At 40.6% G+C, this 21,203-nt stretch overlaps 3 protein-coding genes across 4 annotated transcripts; 2 read left to right on the forward strand and 1 right to left on the reverse strand.

The window, feature by feature from the left end:
* Positions 1-3,838: 3,838 nt before the first annotated feature.
* On the reverse strand, positions 3,839-11,306 carry nubpl (nucleotide binding protein-like). 2 transcript variants are annotated; one of them, XM_080783475.1, is made up of 11 exons: positions 11,147-11,306; positions 9,136-9,280; positions 8,303-8,337; positions 7,996-8,086; positions 7,792-7,831; positions 7,394-7,484; positions 6,585-6,678; positions 6,382-6,467; positions 5,553-5,673; positions 5,334-5,416; positions 3,839-5,058 (listed from the first exon to the last, which is right to left on the reverse strand). In XM_080783475.1, exons 1-11 carry the CDS (start codon positions 11,285-11,287, stop codon positions 4,996-4,998), a joined length of 990 nt encoding a protein of 329 aa, XP_080639601.1. In that variant the 5' UTR covers positions 11,288-11,306; the 3' UTR covers positions 3,839-4,995. The 2 variants fall into 2 exon arrangements, with proteins under 2 accessions (XP_080639601.1, XP_080639600.1); XM_080783474.1 differs by lacking the exons at positions 7,996-8,086; positions 8,303-8,337.
* A 172-nt stretch (positions 11,307-11,478) lies between these two features.
* Positions 11,479-14,215, forward strand: dtd2 (D-aminoacyl-tRNA deacylase 2). Its single transcript, XM_080783838.1, has 3 exons — positions 11,479-11,710; positions 11,958-12,027; positions 12,298-14,215. The coding sequence occupies exons 1-3, from the start codon at positions 11,594-11,596 to the stop codon at positions 12,645-12,647; spliced, it is 537 nt and encodes a 178-aa protein (XP_080639964.1). The 5' UTR covers positions 11,479-11,593; the 3' UTR covers positions 12,648-14,215.
* A 2,826-nt stretch (positions 14,216-17,041) lies between these two features.
* On the forward strand, positions 17,042-20,775 carry LOC308329801 (transforming acidic coiled-coil-containing protein 3-like; the record flags this gene model as incomplete). The annotated part of the gene is made up of 9 exons (XM_080784304.1): positions 17,042-17,216; positions 17,896-17,954; positions 18,058-18,188; positions 18,852-18,957; positions 19,102-19,169; positions 19,252-19,295; positions 19,408-19,583; positions 20,486-20,584; positions 20,713-20,775. The coding sequence occupies 9 exons, from the start codon at positions 17,042-17,044 to the stop codon at positions 20,773-20,775; spliced, it is 921 nt and encodes a 306-aa protein (XP_080640430.1).
* Positions 20,776-21,203: the final 428 nt, after the last annotated feature.

A 21,203-nucleotide genomic window follows, 5' to 3' on the forward strand; every position in this document is an offset into this window, starting at 1 on the left:
GCTATAGAAATAAATAAAGCCTGTTTATTATTCACACGTGCACACACACACACACACACACACACACACACACACACACACCTTTGATGTGTGACTGCAGTGATTGTGAACTCCCAGTGAGACTGTCTCTGTTGTCTGTCTGTCCCCAGGCTCAGGTGAAACACACAGAAACATAATAAGCCTTTACATCCACACCCACACACACACACACACACACACACACACACACACACACACACACACACACACAGTAAAGAGAGAGAGGTTTTGATATACATTTATAACTATTGATATTTTTACAAAATAGTCAAATGGGACATTTTATTCCCTCAGCTTTTTTACAAGCCTTAAAAGGACCACTTCACCACTTTTCAACCTATGTTCATATAATTGGTCCTCAGTCCGCACTAATGTTCATGATAAAATAGCACACTTTTTTTCTATGTTCTGTGTTTCATAGGAAGGCTGTGGGCAGTTCAGAAACCCATCCACCATTGACATCATCTGCAGTTTCTATTAGCTTGCCAGTGGCATCGACGTTGCCTGGACTGGTTTCTGAACTGCCCCTCCTATGAGACACAGACAGGTTTCTGAACTGCCCACAGCCCTCCTATGAGACACAGACAGGTTTCTGAACTGCCCACAGCCCTCCTATGAGACACAGACAGGTTTCTGAACTGCCCACAGCCCTCCTATGAGACACAGACTGAGTAGAAAAAAATGGTGAGGACTGATTATATGAAGATAGGTTGAAAAGTGGTGAAGTGGTCCTGTCCTGTCCTGTCCTGTGAAGTGGAGAAGATAATGGAGAACCAACAGATGATGTAAATAAAACCTCCATCCCAAACTGCTTTACATAAACACTACTAATTAAACCAGTCAGTCAGGGAGTTAAGCAATTAGCTAAATGCTTCATTAGCAATGTATCAATCAAGGAGAGGAGAGAAGATCTCACCTGATTTCCTTTCAGCAGCTCAGAACAGGAAGACAGATGACTAGAATTGCATGACTCTAGTAGTCAGACACTCATTCATTCACTCATTCACTCACCAAGAGTGATGCAGCACAATTGGAACCAGCTGCTGTTTATTCAGCCACCAGCGCTACAGCTGTGTCGTCATAGCAACGCAGCAACGCTGAGGTCTGCGGCTGGGAGAGGAGTTCCCAAGGTCAAGGAAGAAAGGGTGTGTGTATGTGTGTGTGTGTATGCTGGATGGGTTGTCTGGACATTGGAGGTTTGTGTGTCTGTAAATGTTGTATAATAGTGTCTGTATGTCTGTCTTTGAACGTTGGGGTGATTGTCGTGCGTGCATGTGTGCACGCGTATGGGATTCAAACCCTGCTGAAGTGAAAGTGTCTCTCTTTTCCGAGTTGCCTTGGTTCTAAATTAGGAATGCAGGATGTGGGTTTTTCATAACAATGCAGAGTTATATTTCATTTGGACGCAGACAACAAACCACACCAGCACACACACCCGCAGGCACGCGCTCTGTACTGTATGTGCGCACACACTTGAACGTTGACAATTGACATGTGCACTCTGTCATTTACGTAGTCACACAAGCACACACAAATGTGTTCTGTACACAAAGTCACTCTCTCTCATTTACATACATACATACACAGGCAGATGTATTGCATAACACACGCGCGTGCCGAATGATGGGTAATCAGCAATCACAATCACACATCTGTGCTCTCTGCCTCTCCCCACCTTGAAGTAAAACTTAGAGGAAAAAATACTTTTTAATATCATTCATATGCACATTATCTAAAAAAGAAAGGAAGAAAATGGATCCTGTTTAACCAGCAACCATGTCTATTAGCTGTTCATCAGCTGCACACACGCACATGTGCACACGCGCGCCCGCACGCATGCACGCACACGTCCTTGAGCTATGCACTTAACTGCTGGTTGTTCACTTATTGCAAGTTGCTGTACATAGAGCATCAGCTGAAAGGCAAAAATGTACATCAACAGCTGGCTAGAGCTGGAGGGAAAGGTCACTGGCACAACCCCCACAACAGCCAACCTGCCCTGGAGGTCCTGAACCTTTAAAAGCTAACGTCTTATTCTTTTCTAACTAAGTATAACTGCAGTAGGATGGTCAGATTCATGTCCATTATATAAATACACTGAAAAATGCAATAACTTAATGCACTGACCACATGATTGCAACACAAAAGGTTGTTCCAATCCCCTTTGCCTCACTGTTACAGAGAGAGGGAGAGGAGGGAAATGAAGAAAGTGGGAGAAAAGAAAGGAAAAGATACAGACAAATGCTAATACAGCTCTGATAAAAACGTAAAGTTAGGACCGACAGAGAGAGGGAGGTATTGGGAAGACGACAAGAAGGAGAGAAAGATTAGGTGAAGTCATGCCAATAAAACATTAAAAAAGGCGTACATGAGTCATGACACAGACAAACAAAGAGACACGAGAGAATAGAGCCTGAGAAAGAGAGATGCTGGTAAGTGGTAACTAATTAGTTTAGAAATGGATAGACAGAGATTTGGAGAGGGAGGAAAAAGTAAGCGACGAAAAAGGGAGGAAGACAGAAATAAATGTGTGAGAGGAAAGAAGAGATTGATAACAGTAAAACGCTGACTGTTAGTTTGACATCATTATGAATGAAGTTTGTTAATAAGACCTCCCTAGGCTGAACAGAACCCAGAGAGGAACATATCTGTGTGTGTGTGTGTGTGTGTGTGTGTGTGCGCGCGCGCGCGCGCGCGCGCATGCACGTTGTGTGCGTTTTGATCGTTCATTTGAGGTCAAAAGTCCAAATGAATGAAATTGCTTCATCTGGGAAACTCTCTGTGGGTGTTGTTTGGTCTGATATCTGGGTGGGTGGGTCGGGTGGTGGTATGTGGGAGGGAAAATGTGTGGGAGGGAGAAAGAGTACAGCAATATTAAGAAAAAGAACAGAACAAGAAAAGTTTGGCCATTGGTTTTGGTGCTTGAAGGTGCTGTAGGCCTATGCAAATTTCATATTCCTAGATTATGACATCACAATCATGGTTAAGGTAAATAGGGTTAAGTTTGGGCATGCAGTGTGTGTGTTTCTGGTTGCTAGTGATATTATTGTAAGTGAGAGACAGAGTCAGTGTGGGCTGACGCATCGCTCTCTCTCTTGGTTTTCTCTTCCTCTCTTTTTCCTGGGTGTATAAATACACCCAGTAAAATTGGTGGTGGTGATTATACATTTATTTCAACCCACCTCCCTGTGTATGTGTGTGTGGTAACTGGTAATATGTGTGGGGCGGCAGGGGGACACGTGTTGTACCTGAGACATTTCACAGCTGCTCTCAACATTCTCTGGAACACATTGGGAGGGGGGAGGGGGGGGGGGGGGGACACCGCGATCAACTCCACATCTCAGTCTGATGACATCACCAAACTCTCCCTTCTGGATTCTTCCAGAGAAAACGCTGGTGGTGAAGCAAATGTCCAAGCCGTTTGAATAAATGAAAATGTAAAGAGGCACTTCATGCGTTATAGAGACATGGGGTGAGGCCGTGAGGGAGACGATAGGTGATAGAAAGTTCATATTAGATTCATATTAGAAGCCTCCTTACATTTCTCAAAAAAGTAACAAGAGAAAAGAATGGAGCTTTACTGTTATCAATAGGCATTTTTTTGTACACAACTCTGCCTTCTGCTGGATATTTGTGGAAGTGCAGTAAAGTGCAACTGCATGTTGTGGCTGACAGCAGCCAGGAGATAGAATCTGTAATGACATGAAAGGACTCGGGGTCCAAATAAAAATGTTTTACTCCAGTGTCTCCAAATATTTACAATACGATTCCAACACATATATGTAATATGCATAAAGAAATAAGTTAACAGCGAGCAAAATATGAAATGCGGTCAACAAAGAATATCTCACCCTACCCCCCACGGTCAAACCAGACATAAAGGACCACTTCACCACTTTTCAAATTATTTTCATAAAATTGGTCCTCACTAATGTTCATGATAAAATACCACAATTCTATTCATCGTCTCATAGGGAAGGCTGTGAGCAGTTCAGAAACCCGTCCACCAGTGACAGGCAGATTTATTTACGATAAAAAAAAAAGATAATTCTCTTTTTATTATCGTGAGAATGATGGCTTCCATTACCGCATTGCAACTTTTCAGGAATAGAAAGCCTGCCGTTTCTATTAGCTTGGATTCCCCATTGATGATGCGTTTGATGAGGTCACTGGTGGACAGGTTTCTGAACTGCCCACAGCCCTCCTATGAGACACAGACTGAGTAGGGAAAAACAATGGTGCCATTTTATCATGAACATCAGTGAGGACCAATTGTATGAAGGCAGGTTGAAAAGTGAAGTGGTCCTTTAAGGTGAGCAGGTGAGGACCGTCAATTTCTGCAAAGACTCTAGGCATCCAGCTCTAGCAGATAATATATTCACCACAGAAATGTACCACCATGGGTTTGAATCTGTCTCACACACTGTGTGCCAAGTCTCTCACACACACACACACACACACACACACACACACACACACCCCTCAATGTATTTCACATAAACACAAACCATGCAAGGCACCAACCTGCTCCCCAGTAGCATTTAGGTGTTCAGTGTCTTGCTCAAGGACACTTCAGCACACAGCTAGGAACTGCCGGGAATCAGACCACGAACCTTCCGATTCCAAGATGGTCACTCTACCTCCTGAGCCAATGATGCCAGCATCATCATAAAAACAATCTTCCAAAAAGATAATACAAACTCCGGAAAAAACATTATTTTATTCCAGTCTTCTCTCATGTAAAAATCAGAATCAAACATGCAGGGATGCAATGTCTTTGTCCATCTTTCAGAGAGTCGGCGCAAATAGGAAACTCCTCAGTCCATTTTGTTCCATTTGTACCAACTCTCAGAATTTGCAGTCAAGCAATGTCTTATGCATTTCTTTGTGTATGCACGTTTTCCTGATCACATCCCTGAACATGACCTGTTGTCCACTTCTTGTTGAAGCCGTCAATCAAGCATATACTTCTTGTAGTCTCTGGACAACTGCAGACGCCAACTTCCGGTAAGCCTCAGCCTGGAAAACACACACGCACGCACACGTCATTGTGTAATTGAGTGATTGGAGAAGAGAGGAGAGAAGAGGAAAGAAGAGGAAAGAAGAGAAGAGAAGAGAAGAGAAGAGAAGAGAAGAGAAGAGAAGAGAAGAGAAGAGAAGAGAAGAGAAGAGAAGAGAAGAGAAGAGAAGAGAAGAGAAGAGAAGAGAAGAGAAGAGAAGAGAAGAGAAGAGAAGAGAAGAGAAGAGAAGAGAAGAGAAGAGAAGAGAAGAGAAGAGAAGAGAAGAGAACCAACCTCAGGGCTGATCGGAGAGGAAACGACCACAGGCTTCCCTTTGTCCGACATCTCTCTGATGTTCAGATGGAGAGGAATGTCTCCTGGAGACAGAAACAGAGAGAGAATGTAAGAGACTGAACCACGGAGAGATATGGGATGGGGGCAGGTTTTATTTATTTCGGTCATGATTTAACTAAACAGTTGAACATAGAGAATAAAGTATAAGGTTCTTCTTACCCAGGAACGGTACTCCCAGTGTATCTGCCAGGTGTCTGGCTCCATCAGAACCAAAGATGTGGGTCTGATGGTTACAGTTTGGACACTGGAACACACTCATATTCTGAACCAGGCCCAAGACCTACCGGTACATTAGAGTGGAGACAGTATATATAAAAAAAAACATTATGTGCTGTCTGTTACTTAATATTGTTACAATACACTCTAGAGCAGGGGTGGGCTACTTTGAAGATGGAGAGGGCCAGTATAGTTCCACGCTCACTCCAGAGGGCCACATTGCATAATATACTGTCCTATCAAAATAGCAAGCAATCTACAAGCTCAAAACGTGTTGCAGTGCGACACGTTTTGAGCTTGTAGATCTGTAATTTTTGCTATATTTGAATTGAAAACCTGAAAAGTAACATGTTTATTTAATTCCACATGCATAGGTCACTTATGTTAATACTTTGGACATAAAAAATACACTAAAATTCTAATACTAGTCATTCAGCTACTAATATAAACTGAAGTAAAAGTAATTAAAGCGGGTCATGTTTGGAATCTTAACAGCTGAAATTAATAATATACCAGTATTCCGATATTAACCTGAGGGCCACATTAAGTGAAGATGGAGGCCACATGTTGCCCATGTATGCTCTAGAGGGATCCATCTGTGATTTAAAGAAAATCTCTCTCTCTCTCTCTATATATATACGTATGTGCATGTATGTGTATGTGTGACTGTGTGCGTGTGCGTCAAACGCTATTAGATTATATTTTTTTTTACATTTTGACTTTTGCAGGAGATCTCCAGTGAACACACATCATAGAAGGGATATCACCTTACCGGCACATTTACTTTTTTGAACATCTCAATACCTCTGCGTGCGTCTAACAGAGCAATGTCCTGAGGTGTGGACACTATGACCGCCCCTGGAGGACAGACACATGGAGGACACTCAATGAAAAGGCTGAAATAGAGACGTTTGTTCCCCTTGATGTATACTCGGAGTGTAGTGTGATATGACCTAGTGTGCGTGCGTGTCTGACCTGCTATAGGGATGTTCTGTGAGATTGACAGCTGTACGTCTCCAGTACCAGGGGGCATGTCTACCACCAGATAGTCCAATGACCCCCATTCTACCTACAGGCAGGCACACACAAAATTCAATTCAAAGGGCTTTACTGGCATGAGAATTGCCAAAGAAAAAATATGCGCACACACAGCCAGTCCCACACACACACACACACACACACACACACACTTTCAAAGTGATCAAATTATATTTATAAACCTCACTGAATGTCATACAAACATCATGATGCCAATATTGTCTACTCTACACTAATAACTATAAGTTATATAACTATAAGTATAGTTAGGTAAATTAGGTATCTGAATTATACACACAAAATATAGATTATGACCTAAACTGAATATAGGTGCCGTTTTAAGGATAAAGCCCAATTTATACTTTGTTGCACAATGGTGTCATGGACTGAAAATAGCCAATCTATAAGCTCAACGCGTGTTGCACATGCAACCCCTTGTGAACTTATAGATCTGTTATTTTAGGTCTGCGTCTCTGCGACTCTGCATAAATCAGGCATAAATGGTTGCTAGCTGTCCAAAGCAACTGACCAATAACTTGTAGCCAACTTCCCCTCAACAACAAAGAGGAAGTGAACCTGACTGTGGCTAATGTTTTTAACATTGTCCCGAGGACAAAAGGGCCAATTCTTAGCAAGCTTGGTTGTCATGGAAAACTATTGGAACTTGGATTTCCTTGATCATACAGTTGTTGTACACTACAGTGTAGTAATTCAGTGCTATAATGACGTTAGTGTTGGTGTCCCACCTGTCTGAGTAGTTTCTCTATGGCTGACATCACCATCAGACCCCTCCATACAATAGGAGCTACATCATCTACTAGGAAACCCATGGACATGCTGCAAGTAGACAACACATGCAAAAAAGCATTGTGATTATAATAATGTAGACAGTCGACAGCTGTGCTGGGTTCGTTACTTAAAAAAAAGTAATACATTACTCATTTCATTCAATAGTATAATATTATTACTTTACTTATTACTCCCTATCAAAAGTAACTTGTTAGTTACCAAAGGAACTTTGGTAAATATGTACCCTAATCGGAGTGTACCGTATACCGTTTAAAAATGCAAATGATGCCATATTATTTTCCATGTATCACACATGATGTGAAAAGTAAAACACCAGAGGAATTGTGCGACTAACCATGGAATCCCAAAGTTGGTGAGAGGAATCATCAGGTTTCCTGAAAGGATAAAGGACATGACACAAATTCAACAGGCTGGTCTATCCATTCCATTTCAACAGCTCAAGATGATCATGCCATATTTAACATTTACACTCAGTTTGTACTATACTGTGCATATCTGTTTTTTTGTGTCAATGAATCATAAATGATATATGACATACTGTCAGAGAGCTCTGGGTTTCCCTTCAGATTCATCAACTTAGGAACAGATGGACCATATATATCAGCATCTAACAGACCAACTGACTTAGACTTTTCAGGACAGAAAGAAGGGAAAATGTGAAAGGGATAGAGTAGTGAAAAAGGAGGGGAGAGGAAGGGAGGAGAGGCATGTATATATATGAGTTACAGCATGCTATTGTTTAGAATGTTCTTCATCAGGCTACATATTTTTGTATTTTGAATTGCCATGCAATTAACTAAAAAAACATAAATATCATGGACTAATGAATAACATGGTGACCTTACCGGATCATTGGCCATTAGTCCAAGGGCCAAATTCACTGTTATAAAAATGTAGACAGAATAACAATAATACCATGAATAAAAAGAACATTCAGATTTTTTGTTCAAAATAATAATAAGAAAAATAAATGTAGTTGTGTATCAGCTTGAATATGCAGAACGCATTTAAAAACGAATGCTGAAAATGTCACAATTATTGTTTGACATATATAGAATATATAAAACAAGAATAAGATTATGTCAAAGAAGGAAAAAGACACCACACCTCCAGTTAAATGAGGTGATGGAGCTTAGAAACACAAGACGTTCATTTGTGATCTGTGCACGTTTTTTAATGCAAGATTTTAAAATGTCTAGAAATGTTTTCTTTTCACAGGTCTGTCAATGAAGGGTCTTCTCTCCATTACAGCTACTATGAACAGAAGATGAATGAATGGTCAAAGTGACGACGAGTACTGTTTGGGGATTGAGGGGGTTCCCAGCAAAAAATGCATAAGAATCTGTCCAACCACTTTAACCCTACAGCTATTTGAAAATAGCCGATATACAATCTCACAATTTGAAAAAAATCACACCCATGTGAAGTGAGGGGCGCTCTCATCATCGTACATCACCATGGCACAAAATAGACACTATGCCTATTTGCTCAGACACTACTTCATTGTCAATGGGAATTTAATGTTTGTGTAGGACGAAAATCTACACTGATAGCTGAATATAGGAGGGGATAGCGCCCCTCAAAAATGAAATCTTGAAGAAGTGTGGTAAAATATGGAAATCTTGGCGTCCGCAGACAGCCAAACACACACACTGTTTGAGAACAAGTAGCAGCTTACCTGCTGTGGTGGACTTGCCCACGCCACCCTTCCCAGAGGCCACTACAATCACCTGTTTGACCCCAGCAATGGGCTTCTGTTTGGGCAGTCCCCTGGCCATCTGCTGCCTCTGTCTCTCTTGGAGGGAGTTTGCACCTCCTGAACTCTGAGAGACAGAAACAAGGAAGGACAATGAACGTAAAAAAATGAACCACTGCTCCACTGGTTCATTTCCTCAAACTGGTTTGATACTTTGAGTTGCCACGGAACAGCTATCGCAAAGATAATAAAACCTACAGAGAAAGCCTGTCGTTAAATTATTTCCGTGGCTTGACCGTATTTGCGCGCTGGGCTGGTGAAGGAGGGTTGTGGATTCAACCTGGGGTGGGATGCTGCAATTACTTGATGCAACAGACAACAAATAGACAAATAGTGACAAATCTATATTTGTTAACCCGGTCAATGCCAAATGTTGCACACACTCTCCCTGGATGCCAACGATGAACCTCTGCCCCAAATCTTCCAGGGTCACTTTATCTAGTTTATTTTATTTCAATATTTAATTACAAATTAGGCCTTTAGCATACACTGTTAATCCAGATCCATGCATTAGACTAGGATAAACCTCAGATGTTGGACCAATAGTTGAATACAAAAATGAATCAATCGACTTCAAGTCTGTATTTGTACAATACATTCCTTCTAAGATTTCACAGCAAAAATCTAATCTGGTGATAATATAAGCCAATTTACTATGATTTCACTGTGTCCCCTGTCTCTGCTTCCTAAATTAAATGCAGTCTAGCATTTCGCCAGGAGATGTCACCATCACTGAAGCTTTAACCATTTTCAAGTGGTTCATAAAAGCTTAATTTGACCATCACTACTGTCAATAGAAGACAGAGTCAAGCAGTTGAAAATGGGGCTGACTTTCAAAATAGTAAATTCAACCCTTCCCTCAGTGCCCTCAGTCCCCATTTACTTAACCGATTACCTCACAAAGGTGAGCAACTCTCACAGCCACAACACCAGAGGGAGTATAAATAATGATCTGGTGCCACCCACAACAAATATGGGTAAATTCACTTTCCACAGCACTGCCACTCAGGTGTGGAATGCCCTGCCCCCTTCCCTCAAAACAAACAAATCACTGGCTTCCTTTAAAACTGGTCTGGAAAAATCACCTATCAATATCAGCTGGTCAAAAGGAGAGAAGATGACTGCCCAACCTCCCTATACCCCCCCCCCCCCCCCCCTCCGAGCGATTTATTTGGTATTTAGATTTATTTAGATTTGTTGGTACACCTGTAAATAACTTTCATGTGTTGTGAGGTATCCTCGATTACTGTCATCACTGTATTATGAATGAATGCATTGGGACCCGAATGGAAACAAGACCGCAAGGACTTTTTTCGGTGACATCCTTTTGGATAAAATGTTTACTGTTTTTGCATATGATATATTGTCTAATAAAAGAATCAATCAAAAATCAATCAAGGCAAAAAATACCAAATAACACACTGCAGTAGCAGCCTTGCTCAAGGTCCAACATTAATTGATTGAAATTTATATTCACAGTTTGTAGAATGTCAATCTGAGAATCCCATCGTCAAATATTCGGGAAAACAGCGCCTCCGCTAACAGTCTGTCTTGAGAGACTAGTAGAATGTGTACACTAAGTTCAAACGAAAGTACAGGTCAATATAGCTCTGGCATTAGAGGCATTAGACTAGAGCTATGGATCAGAGCAGAGCTACGAGGATTAAACCAGAAAAAGACTAAATTTAATTCATCAGAGAACAGAACAGTATTCCAACATGAGACACAATGTGTAAGATGACGCACTACTGTATACAGAAGACAGTATGAGAGTCCAAATCGGAAAGAAATGGAAAAGAACATCAATCCAACACGAGGTACACACAGGAGGTAGGTCCACATGTAATGTGATGCCATAATGCCAACTACATCAAAAGCTGTTATGCTAATGCTAAGCTAGGATCCCTTGTTCCCTTCCCAAAGAACATCTTACCTTACAACGTGAAAAATAAGCACAGTACCAGGGGGCATGTTTTATATCTCTCCCTGCCTGTAGCACACACGCTTTGTCAACAACACGAACGCTAGATAATCTTAGTAAACAGGAAAGTTTGATGTATGTGCAGTGAGCCATGTTTGGCAGCCCTGGCTTGTGTTATTGTTAGCGAGTTGCGAAACCGTCAAACCTGCGCAAAGTCGCGCAGCGCATCAGAGCCGTGGGCTCCGAATGCAAACAATACACGCAGTCTTGAGCGTCCAACGACTGTGAATAACATGCGGAACACGTCAGTCGGACTCGGTCAGAAACACCGGTTTTGCTTTCACCCATACAGTGTAGACTAGAGTTCCTCAGTTTGTTTTACACTTGCTTTTATAAACAGCAGTTCAGTTGAATGTCAGTCTACTCTGCTGCCTTTTAACATCTGACAAACGTTCAGAAATGACAGAGAAGGCTCCTGCAGCTACGGTACTTGCCAGGACGGTCCTGCAACAGTGTCTGCATGGCAGACTGCAGGCAAGACCTGCAGATGAACACTCTGAAGCAGAGTGGGTTGAGGTAAGCGATCAGATGGGAGATGTGACTCCAGTACAGTACAGTCCAGTGCAATTCAATGCTGCCTTCAGACTCCGAGTCTAACGTGCGATCAGATGGCTTCAGATCTTAAATACACAGAATAGTAGAATACACTGAAACTTGAAAGCCACAGCTGACACAATGATATGCTAAAATCAGTGGTTCAACTTATCAAACTTTTCTATGTCAAGGTTCCTTCATTAATTAATCACATAATTTTTGCTCCCAGATTGGCAGAGGCATGGTCATCTATGTCTGTTTTTTTAAAGGAGCCACAGACAACATCCTGCCTAAGATGGGTGAGTGGTCTGTCTCTGTATATAGCTCACTGTGTGCCATGTGTGGCATTCTTTCCATCTACATAGGCTACATATGTACTGTAATATCACAGCCATTTTATGGCTACATTCCGCATTCCGCCGAAGTCTCGTAGTGTACTGTATGTACTCATACTTGTTGCAGATGGTCATCTGACATTCTCTCACCTAAACTATTCAAAGAAAGATTCATATAATCGCATTCGTACCTTGTTTTCTGCTGTTTTGCCCTCTACTCCCTATCTCCTCCAGTCTCCACCCTGTTGAACCTGAGGCTGTGTGAGTCTGACTCTGGGAAGTATGTCTCTGTGTTGGAGCTTCCCGGCAGCCTGCTCATCGTTCCCCAGGCAACGTTGGGAGGAAAGGCCAAAGGCAGGGTCATGCAGTACCACGCCAACATTGGCAAAGAGGATGGACAGAGACTCTACCATGAATTTGTGTCTCTGTGTGAGAAGGAACTGATGCAGGCTGGAGGGGAAACGGGGAGTGGAGTGACAGAGCTCCAATCTGGAGCAGTGGTGCTGAAACACGGGACGTATGGAAACAGACAGGTTCTGAAGCTCGACACCAACGGACCCTACACTCATCTGATGGAGTTCTAACCTGCACAAGACGAAAACAAGACCAGGAGACGTCAAATGGTTTCACAGACAACACTCTGTTAAGCATCTGCAACTGAATACAACTTAAGTTTACTACTTTCTCACCAAACAGCCTACAAAGTTGTACCGTAGTTCAACAACATTACAAGATAAAGTAAAGACTATGTTGCAACAACAACAAAAACTGAATTTAAATGACTTAAACTCATTTTGTGACTCCATAATGGTTCCTAAAAGATGCAGTGAAACAGACAAACTATGTATGGTACCACTTTGGAAAACAATATTTATGGTTGATGTGATGTATTTACCTGCCAAACAAATGAATGGTGAATGTGGTACACCACATAATACATAGGCCTATACTCACAACTCTGGGAAAACTCCATATTATCCGATATGTACACTTAACCTCCTCTGGACTGTTATTAACTAACATGGAAAAGAAAGGTCATGTTTTATTGCCAGTGAGTTTATGTTTTGTCCGGGCTTCAGAGTGAATTCAACGCATTATTTTCTTTTGGGAAATCTAGAATGTAGGACAAAAGCTCCCGTCCTCCCGGTGAGGGCTCCTCACTGGCAGGAAGATACAACAGCAGTGACAACTGTGTGGGGAGGAATCAATTGGCTTAACAACTAAATAGAGGAGAAAAGGGGGTTTAAAAAAGATTACTCGTCGAAGAAGAGTGTGCATCTGTTTAGTTTGTAAATCCATCTGTAATGGATAAAGCCTTGGCCTGGAAGAGAGGTCATTAGGTGGTCCCCGACCTTAAACCATAACCACAATACACTCCAGTTGGTGGGTCAGCACTGATTGGCCAAATCACTGCCCCTCTCATCCAGGCTACCAGCTATTGCCCTTTCATAATGCCAGAGCCAACAGGAGGCTCTCTCTGCCTTGTGTTCTTGGGGGATTGCAGGCACATTAAATGCCATTGTTAATGGCATTTAATGTTTGTATTAGGGACAAGAATATGTAAATTTTCCCTTTATCGTCAATGGCGTTTTTAAAACAAATATTAAACCTGTATATAGCACCCCTCAAAAATAGCCAGTGTAAAAGCAGCATATTGGAGAAATATAAAAAATGTGGTGCCACCAAATAAATATCAATTTGGGGGTCCTTGGCATGAAAACGTTTGAGGAATACTGCTCTACGCCAGCCATTAGATAACAAGAAGTTGAAGGGTGCATTTAGTTCAGATGACAGTATGTTAATGACTTAATAGTCTTCATTGCCTTCCACCTTCTATGTAGCATTAAAGCCTCCAACTACCAAAGACTCCCTTGAAGTTCTTCAGAAACCCCACCTTTCACCCCCTGGCCCCTATCAGAAATAATAGGAAGATAGTATTTTATATTCTGAGCACTGTAGACTAGTTCTCAACCTGGGGACCCCTTTGGCCATGTCTCGTGACCCCCCACTTGACAGAAAACATTATAACGTACCATCATCATGAAGGGCCATCCACATCAAGCACTAACTATAAAGATATTGTTTCAAGTGTATGGAAGAGTGCACACCACGACTACAAAGATGACAGAGTTCAATGATATATATCGTAATGCAAACAGAACACAAAAAACAACATTAATGAAACATTAACACCTTGAGGGCCCGGGCCTATTTAATCCATTAATAAAATGTGCCCATCGTCAGCAAGCGCCTCTAGGCTTGCTGACAATGGATCAGTTTTCATAGCACTCCGAGACGGAGATGATCAATCTCCGTCACATGACCGTGCACTTGAACTTGACGGTGATTTACATCATGGGTGTTAACCCATTATGTACACGAACCCCTTTGTGTTTTAAGTGTTGTGTTATGTTATACTTTAGCTATTGAAAAATATTGAGCTTGTAGATCTGCTATTTTTGAAAAATCCTGAAAATGTGGCGCAAATCTTTGAATATATATTCTTTCACGTTTTTAACTCGAAACAATATTTGCTTCTAGGGGGGGGGGGGGGGGGACATGAGAAAAACAATGTATAAACAATCTTCAGTTTACACTGAAAGAACACTTGTGGTACGAACACATTACAAGTACATGCAGTTCAAAACCATTGACTGTTGTGTCACTACCATCAGAGGTGGACAGTGTTTAGACATCTACTTTCACATTCTTGTGAGTTTTCAGGTGAAGTAAAATCATCCTGTCTTGAAGTGCATCCCACACAGCCCACAGTCATCTTTACTGTGAATTCCCAGATGATTCAATAAATGAGACTTGAGTGAAAATCCTCCCCACACACTTTACATATGATTCGCTGCTCATTTATCATCAGCACTATATAATACCGTCTTCCACCTCTCCATTAACATCCACATATTCAGATACAGGAGTAGTTAGTGATTTTTGTCTTTTAAACGAGTCTGCAGGTGTTTTTCTGTGTGTAGAGTAACTAATGTTTGCTGCATACAGTCCTGAGGTGTCTTGTCAAAGTGTTGCATACACTCAAGTCTTTACCACACACCTTGCATGTGAGCGGCTGCTCTTTTGACATCTGTGCCATGTCTTCCAAAACGAAAACTAATGCTTGGAAGTTGGAATGGATTCAGAATCATGAAAAAACCCTAGTTTGACATGTAACATGCTACTTAAAGCAAAAGGAAAGTTTGACATTTTGGCATGCCATAGGATGTTAATGGAAGTATCACAAGAAACCCCTATAAAGAAAATTGCCCAATATTTACATCCGGTCAGCAAGTGGATTCATGAATGTATGTATATAGACAATATTTTAGGCCAATAAAAAAAGACTATACCAAATTTCCCACTTTAAACTAAAGAAGCCTGTCAGCGCCGCCTGGTGGTAGAATAATAGCTTTCTGACTAATAAAAGTTGCTTTGCAAGCATTCCAAAGGCTAAAGGGGGAGTATATCGCCTAAACTAAAGCACCAAATGTAAAAGAAGATACAGAATGTTTAACTTCACAATCATAATTGTATTTTGCTTCAAAGGCTATAGGCTACTGGATAAGTGGTAGCCTGGCTAGTAATAAGTCACTCATATTACACTGTAAGCAGTACAGCACTGAATACAACTTAATCTTTCTCACTAAACGACAAACAGCCTACAACGTTCTCTTTAAACTAAACATTACAGGATAAAAGTAAAGGCTAGACACAGTGGTAATGTTGCAACTATAAAGACTGAATTTAAGTGATTAGTTAAACCCAAAATCATTCATAAAGGTGAACATGCATTTGAGTACATTTACAACAGATGCATTTTGCACTCCATGATGGTTCCTTAAAGATGCAGTGAAAATGTGAAAATGATGCAGTGAAAAAGTGAAAATGATTGATGTGATGCATTTACCTGCCAAACAAATTAATAATGGTGAATGTGTTACATCTAGTTACACCTAGCTTGAACAGATCTACAAGCTCACAATATTAAACATAAAGGTATTTAAGTTAAATCTGACTTGCCTAAGCCTGTAGTGCATATACCTTGTTGTAGCCTATGTATTTTTCAGAATGGACAAAAGATAAAGAATTTCAATACAGAATGAGATCAAATCAACATATCGGTTATTAGCCATAACACCAATTAATTATATCGGATATCGCCCAAAATGTCTCATCGGCACATCCCTAGTTACACCACATACTGTTACTGTACTGAAGTTATCCCAGAAGGTATGGCTAATCAGGGAATATTATCAGAAGAATGTCCAATCTGGGAATAAATTCCTTAGCAATACATTTCTTCACCAATGAAGAAATGTATTGAACACACCTCACAAAGACTGAAATTCAGTTTCCTCTGAGAATATGTCATATGTGACAGCTGCTGAAAGTTGGGGTACCATTATCAACCTATAGTATAACACAACAAAACAATCTAATTTAAATTTTGCTCTGTAACATGTGTGAGGGGTCAAACTAACTTTTCATGATTCTAAAACACTCCTTGGCTAAAACGGCCATAGGCACTTGCCCAAATGTGATGACAGCTATGGCCTGTTTTAGCCCAAGGAGTGTTTTTCGTGCAAAACAAATGCTTGGAATGGATTTAGAATCATTAAAAAACCCTAGTTTGACCCCTCACAAGCTAATTAAACCAGAATGAAAAATGTAGAAATATGCCTAGGCCTATAGGTCGTTAATGGTACCCCAACTGTTTGAGCTTCACTCATCCTCCCAACGGTAAACGGAAGAGTGGGCATCTCAATGTTACTTTGGCATGTTTTTATTTTATATTTGGAAAAATATTTTTTTGTAATGTACACATTGATCAAAGAGCATGCTTGAACATTTGAAAATTAGGGTTCTTGAAGACTCAAAGGCTGAGTTGTCGGTACCCGGATTTGAACCCATGACTCTGATTGGGTGAAGTTGTTCCATTGTAAACAGCAAAATCATTCAGTTTTTAATGACAATTATGTGTGTCCTGGTTCTAGAGTTGCAAATTGCGGCTACTCCTGGCCCTGACTTGGGATTTGAGACTGAGCAACCTGTGTTTATTACACCTGAATTCATTACACTGGGTCACCTTGATCAGAACTCACAGACTGGGCTGCTGGAACCCAGTGAGGAGTTTGTTCCTGGAACCATGTGTAAGTCATATTGTCTCACATTTTAGGACACTTATGATGATGGATGTCAAAAGGCTCATGGAGAGGCACGCAACGCCACCAAATCAAGCCTGATTGAATGGCAGGTTGTTCCCTGGCCACGCACAGGTGTGGGAGGCTATATAAGTGGCATAGCTGCACTCATTTCCTCAAGCCCAGATCACCAAACCACTGCTGCGGTCTCCCAAACCTAAACCGCCACCTTTAGTTTCTACCACCTTCTGCAACCCTCCAACCTGTGTGAGTCCAAGAACCAACGTCAGTTTGGATCATTTAGCCACTGTTTGTTCTCCCCTGTACAGTGCAGGGGTTAATGAGCACACATTAATGTATGTAAGGGACAATGTATCACAATGTATTATGGACTGCACATGTTTGAGCTGTAGCTCGACCACTTTTAACTGTTTGTTCTGACCTGAAATCCTAAGCAGTGCATTTAAGTTATATGTTTATTGATTATTTCATATGTATGTTTATCCTGCTTAAACCTACAGACATTTAATGTTTACTTATCTTTTGTATTCTTGAGTGGTACATTTGAGGACTCTTTTATTTGTATATTCAAAAATAACTAAATTAAGTATAAAATTTCTCTTCCATACATTGAATATAAGCTACCTGAATTTGCCCTCTTTAATTTGCTATGTTATCTTTTCTCTAGTCATGGCAAATGACTTTGATGGTCAAATGGACTACCTCGAACAATGTGGGACTGGCAGCGTGAGTGTTGCCCTCATGTTTCTTCTTCTCTTTTTTTTCTCCTTGTACTTTTGTACTTACTAAATTTAAATGTGTTTTTTGTTTGCTAATCTGCTGTTAACAGTTCAAGGAATCTGCATTAAGGAAACAGTCTCTCTACCTTAAGTTTGACCCCCTGATGAAAGAGAGCCCCAAAAAGGCAGTGGGCCCTGGTGCACAGAATCCTATCCCTCGTCTAGCCCCCTTTGTTTCACGGTATGTTGCACCAACCTCACCCGCCAGATGCCCTAGCTTGACTTGTTCTATGCTGAGCATCAAATAGTCTTTACTTTAAAGCCAGTCAATTAATTAAACTGTGCTTTCTTTTCAGTTTGGAAGCTCCACAGATTGCTGATACAAAGGCTGCACAAGATGATTTCAAGCTAGTTGATGTCATAGAATCAGTAAGTCACCTGTCACATTTGCCACTGTAATTGGTCATACTTGAACCATTCCTGCAATATATGCAAGAGCCTTTTTTTCTGGATCATCCATCACTTCTTTCTTCTTAAATTGTACTAAAATTGTCTACCCCATCAGTAAAACACTTTAGACAATGTTTCTGCTAGCCACGAAGGAATGTGAAAGTAAAGAAAGAGGGAAGCGGTTTAACCTTGGGATGGAACAGAACTGGGAAATCACATCAGTTTTTTTTTTTTTTTTTTTTTTTTTTCATTTCAGTTGATTTGCAAAAGCTTTAAAATTCCACCAGCTGCATTACAATTTTAAAACTCTGAAATTCATGGGATTGTAACATTAAATGGAGTTAATTTGTGTTGCATCAAAGCTGTTGAATCAGCCTATCTAAGCTATGTAAACTCTCATTTTTATTTAGACTGTGGATCCATTTGTCCAGGATTCTGAAATGCATGTGTTCAGAGTCGCTCCTCTTCCCCAGCCAACAAATACAGAGGATGCAATTGTTGAAATGTTGAAATACAGTCAGAAAGACATGGATCAAGCCATTGCGTTGGTTCAGACGGTGGTAAGTTAAGAGCTGATTTAATTCTCATTGCCACTGTTTATGTATTACTTTTAGTGTCAAGTTAATGTCTTGAGTATGAAATAATTAGATTAATTAAATTCAGACATACACTGATTCTAACAATAGAGTATATTTATTCAACAGGCAAATGAAAAAGATAAGCAATGGAAAGCAAAATATGACAAGCTTTTTGCAGAATCGGAGGACAAGAAGTGAGCCATTTATTACTGTTATTTGCTACTTTATCAATTTTATTCATGTACAGTTTAAGCAATTTTTCAATTTCTTGCACAGGAGAATCGTTTCTGAACTCGAGAGCTCAAGTGCAAAGATGAGATGTAAGTTATTGAAACCGAATTTGTATTTGATGGCAGGGTTCTGTGAATGTGCACTATCCCCCATCTTTATGGATCATTGTTTGTCTCTGTCAATCTTGCCTCATTCTACCAGCTACACAAGAGAGAGACCGCCAGAAGATGGAAACAAGCCTCAAGGAGGCCTTGAGGGAGGCCTTGCAGGAGAAGGAACAAGTGCAAACCGAGCTGAGTAACTTGGAGAGGTCTTTCTCTGAAGTCAGACAGAAGAGACTGGACAAATATAAGGAGGTCATTGTAGGTTGCAGAAAGGTGAGTAATAGTCATCACAGCATGACTTGGAGGTCATGCTGAACATATCTAATTTTTAACACGCATCATATTCTGAGAACATGTTGAAGATCTGATGTAACACTTCTTGAACTTGTCATGTGTCAAGAGCTAGCACTTGAAAATCGCTGCCAACCTGTGTTAAAACTTATCGAATTGGGTAGTTTTACATACAGTAGGCTGCCTGGTATGGAGAGAGAGTGAGTTATTTTCTTCTTCTTTTCTCATGTCCTCCATAGGCTCTGTGCATAACTAGTCCCAGGGTTCGAGATGGAGGCACATCCGTTTTTTGTTTCCTGTACTGGGGTGATTTTCTCAATGGGTAATGTTAATTGTAAATTCTGATCTTTTATTTGATGGGCTCTGCAACAGATTTGAACTGATTGTGTAAACGCCTGCACCTGATATGTGTTTCCCAGTTTAAATCTGCTGCAGACCCAATCAAACAAAGCTATAGTAAAATGATCGGGTACACCCAGTACAGGCTTTAGTTTCGACATACTATTGGCCCGACTGTCATTAGAACGACAACCTACCTCAAACCCTAACCATAACCGCAAGCGGGGAGCAGCGCATGTTCACCAACCTTAATCCGATCGTTGTTTCCCCATGTCTGTCCAATGGTCAGATAAGCATGCACAACCCAAAATGATCCAGAACAGGAAATTAGTGTGCCATCTTCGAGAACCCCAGGACTACAGTTGTACACATTGCACAGAGACTAGGAATGTGGGTGACGTTTGCCTGGGCTCACCTACCTAAGGCTCACCTATTAAGGCTCAGTCCTTGCATAGCCGGCCCGATTGAAAAGTACAAAAAAGGATTTGCTTTTATAAACTGAAATTTTTGTTATGACACAATTGTTTTATCTGCCTAATTACTAGAATGAAGAAACTCTGAAAGCATGCGCTCAGGATGCCCTGGCCAGGATCAAAAAGGAGCAGCTAAAGGTTCATTCTCTGGAAAAGAGCCTTGACCAGAAAGTAAGTGAACACTGTTAAGCAGAATAAAAATGACATTAGTTGATTATCTACTCTCTAAACTGTTTGTAATAATCTGAAGATATCTACTTATGTTTTCTGCCTTTTTCTCACCATTCTCTGTACCTCAGGGAAAAGAGTGTGAAGAGCTTAGTAAGGTCTGCGACGAACTCTTCACAAAAGTGAGGAGCTGAAAACGGGATCATCATATTATTGTCCTGCTGTTTTGTTGATATTCGTCTCTTATTGCTGTTTAATGTTTTATGTTCTGCTCTTATTGCTGTTCTGTGATTAACTCATCTAAAATGGCCAGAGGAGCTGAAAACGGCACACTTTGTTTTATTTATGTTTATTGTCGCTCTGATTAGATTTCTTGGAATATTTTGTACAAATAAAGTTAATACTGTTCTGATTATATGGTTTAAAATGTCTCTTATTGCTTGTTTGTTGTATCCCATTAATAAAGCTATTAACTATTTTATACTTTGGCTTTTCAAAAATAGCAGATATACAATCTCGTAGATTTTTATCGTAAACATGCCACAAATAAAATAAAAATTAAACTCAAATCTTTGCTTCTGGGTAGACCCTAGATTAGAACTACATATTTTCATGTGGGTCT

This window comes from Protomyctophum bolini (assembly GCF_963924005.1).
Source record: "Protomyctophum bolini genome assembly, chromosome: 15".
Taxonomy (NCBI): domain Eukaryota; kingdom Metazoa; phylum Chordata; class Actinopteri; order Myctophiformes; family Myctophidae; genus Protomyctophum; species Protomyctophum bolini.

Excerpts from the sequence above, each read along its gene's own strand:
- dtd2 (XM_080783838.1), top strand. The coding sequence starts at position 11,594 with ATGACAGAGAAGGCTCCTGCAGCTACGGTACTTGCCAGGACGGTCCTG. Across the intron at positions 11,711-11,957 it reads CTGAAGCAGAGTGGGTTGAG|ATTGGCAGAGGCATGGTCAT; the intron begins GTAAGCGATCAG and ends TTTTGCTCCCAG. Across the intron at positions 12,028-12,297 it reads CAACATCCTGCCTAAGATGG|TCTCCACCCTGTTGAACCTG; the intron begins GTGAGTGGTCTG and ends TATCTCCTCCAG.
- nubpl (XM_080783475.1), bottom strand. The coding sequence starts at position 11,287 with ATGGCTCACTGCACATACATCAAACTTTCCTGTTTACTAAGATTATCT. Across the intron at positions 8,338-9,135 it reads GGGCAAGTCCACCACAGCAG|TGAATTTGGCCCTTGGACTA; the intron begins GTAAGCTGCTAC and ends TTTTTATAACAG. Across the intron at positions 6,679-7,393 it reads TAGAGAAACTACTCAGACAG|GTAGAATGGGGGTCATTGGA; the intron begins GTGGGACACCAA and ends GCCTGCCTGTAG.